Source organism: Carlito syrichta, unplaced genomic scaffold (assembly GCF_000164805.1).
Source record: "Carlito syrichta isolate Samal-C Ts95f unplaced genomic scaffold, Tarsius_syrichta-2.0.1 Scaffold143041, whole genome shotgun sequence".
Taxonomy (NCBI): domain Eukaryota; kingdom Metazoa; phylum Chordata; class Mammalia; order Primates; family Tarsiidae; genus Carlito; species Carlito syrichta.
This window is the reverse complement of record NW_007087137.1, coordinates 57600-60224: the sequence shown is the minus strand read 5'-3', so window position 1 is coordinate 60224 and position 2625 is coordinate 57600. Positions and strand designations below refer to the sequence as shown.

Below are 2625 nucleotides of genomic sequence, written 5' to 3'. Positions count from 1 at the left end.
GCGGCCACTGCACTCCAGTCTGGGCGACAGAGCGAGACTCCAACTCAAAAAAATAAAAATTAAATTAAAAATTCCCAGCCCCTCCTCTCCCTCCCAGGGATGCAACCCACAGCCTGGCCTTGGATCCCATTTCCAGGGCCCCTCCTCTCCCGCCTCCTCCTGTCCTATCCTCACCCCATGCAGCACCAACCTCAGAGCTGGGCACCAGGCAGCAACCTCAAAACCCTCAGGGGCCTGGCCTCTAACCTCTCACTCAGGAGCTACCGGGCTGGTGGGAATCACACGACTTCTATCCACCCTGGTCTAAGCCACCCCCTCACTGCCCCCGTGTCTGCACGGGGGTGACTGCTGGGCCCACATTCAGCAGGCATTTCCTGAGTCTTGGCCCTGGGCCAGCCCATGCTGGGCATTTCGAAGCTAGAGGTAAACAGGCAGATCTCTGCCCTGCAGGAGCTTAGGACCAGACAGACAACCTGATCCTGGCCGTGCAGGGCATGAAGGTTGGACGACCCAGAGGGTTGGACGACCCAGAGGAAGGGTTCAAATCAATCACTGGCAGTCAGGGAGGGCTTCCTGGGTGTGGTGGCCCAGGAATTCACTTTGAAGTATGAGGGAGGACCTTGGCTAAGACAAGGAATGGGAAGAAAATGGAGGGAGGTTGAGAAGGAGGGGGATATGGCAGAGGCCAGACCCCAGAGGGTCATGTATGTAGCTTCCTGGGGACTTACTGACCTGAATAGGCTCTTGGAAACTGTTATTTTAAGCAAAACACAATATAATGAAACCGATTTTCTCATCAACGTTTGAACATTGAAAGAAACGACTTTTTTTTTTTTTGAGTTGGAGTCTCACTCCGTCACCCAGGCTGGAGTGCAATGGCACGCTCCCGGCCACCACAGCCTCGACCTGCTGGGCTCAGGCGATCCTTCCGCCTCAGCCTTCCAAGTAGCTGGAACTACAGGCATGGACCACCACGCCTGGCTACTTTTTTGATTTATTGTACAGATGAGGTCTCACCAAGTTGCCCAGGCTGGCCTCGAACCTGGGGGCTCAGACAATCCTCTCATCTCGGCCTCCCAAAGTGCTGGGATTACAGGCTTGAGCCACCGCACCCGGCTGAAATGACATTATTGGTTGACCTGATGTACACGGTGTCACAGTTTCCAAGAACCTGTCGATGACATTAGTGAGGACTTACTACCCTCTATCCTGAGGGTGACCAGGAGCCTGAGAGGTTTGAGGCAAAGGAATGTCCCGGTCATTTGCATTTGAGAATGAATCCCCGTGCTGCTGGCCAGGGGACAGGGGAAGGCGGGCTGGGGCCAGGATGCCAGTCGGGAGGCTGGTGTGATGGTCTGGACAGGGTGGATGGGTGGCTGAGACGGGGCTGGGGACCTGGGGAGGAGGAAGAGGGCACCGCTGGGCAGACGCTGCAGGGTGGACACCTTGATGTCACAGAGGAATTGGGCGATCTCGCCCTCCCGCATGGTGCGCACGATGGTCTCCCACACGGGCAGCTTGAACTTCTTGCCAGTGATGAGCTCCATGGGCTTGCCGCCCTCCCGGCTGTCGTCCAGCACGGTGCCCTCGCTGTCACTGTGCACTGTCCGGTAATGGAACGTGGCCTGCGGGCCACACGAGAGATCAGGCAAGGGCACGAACCTTCACACGACCCTCAAGAGCAGGGCCAGCCCTCAGCCTGCAGCCGCACGAGGGACAGGACTTACCCAGGGGTCACCCCCTGACCTTACACCTGGCTTTACCCCAGCGCCCCGGTGAGGAAACCAAGTCCCAGAGGGGGAGGTCAGGGGCCCAAGTCAAGTGGCTAGTGGGCGGCTGGGCAGGGACGAGGGCCCAAGCAGTCTGGCTCCAGTCATTCCTCAACAGATATTTACTGAGCACCTACTAGTGCCTTGAGCTCTGTGGCAGACACCGAAACACAGCAGTGAGCAAAACAGACAGAACTCCCTACCCCACGGAGCTCCTAGCAGAAGGGAGATGGCCTCAAACGAAACAATGTGCTGGGTCAGGTGAAGCTAAGTGCTTAGGATGAGAAAACAAAATACAGCAGGGTGAGCCAGGGCTAAACAGAGCTTGGGGGGCGGAGCTCTTTGAGGAGGTGTCTTTTTTTTTGAGTCAGAGTCTCACTCTGTCACCCAGGCTGGAGGGCAGGGGCACACTCATGGTCACTGCAGCCTCGACCTGCTGGATTCCGGCAGTCCTTCCGTCTCAGCCTTCTAAGTAGCTGGAACTACAGGCACGCACCACCATGTCTGGCTAATTTTTTGATTTATTGTAGAGACAAGGTCTCGCCATGTTGCCCAGGCAGGTCTCAAAACCAAAAGAGGGCTCAGGCAGTCCTCTTACCTCAGCCTCCCAAAGTGCTGAGATTATAGGCGTGAGCCACCGCACCTGGCCAGGGTGCATAATTTAAGCAGAGATCCAAAAGTAATAAAGACAAACCAAGCCAGGCAGACACTGGGGTAGGCATTTTCTAGACCAAAAGAGCTGTAGGTACAAAAGCCTTGCAGTGGGACAGTATGCCGGTGATCAAGAAGTAGCAAGGCCAGCCGGGCTCGGTGGCTCAGCCTGTAATCCCGCACCTTTGGGAGGCTGAGGTGAGTG

The 2625-nt window shown here is 56.3% G+C and overlaps 1 protein-coding gene across 1 annotated transcript in view; it reads right to left on the bottom strand.

Moving 5' to 3' along the window:
• The window catches only part of AIP (aryl hydrocarbon receptor interacting protein), an 8503-nt gene that overhangs the window by 3012 nt on the left and 2866 nt on the right, over window positions 1–2625 (bottom strand). Inside the window, 1 exon segment of the mRNA XM_021708601.1 lies at window positions 1446–1625. Coding sequence (XP_021564276.1) covers window positions 1446–1625 — 180 coding nt within the window.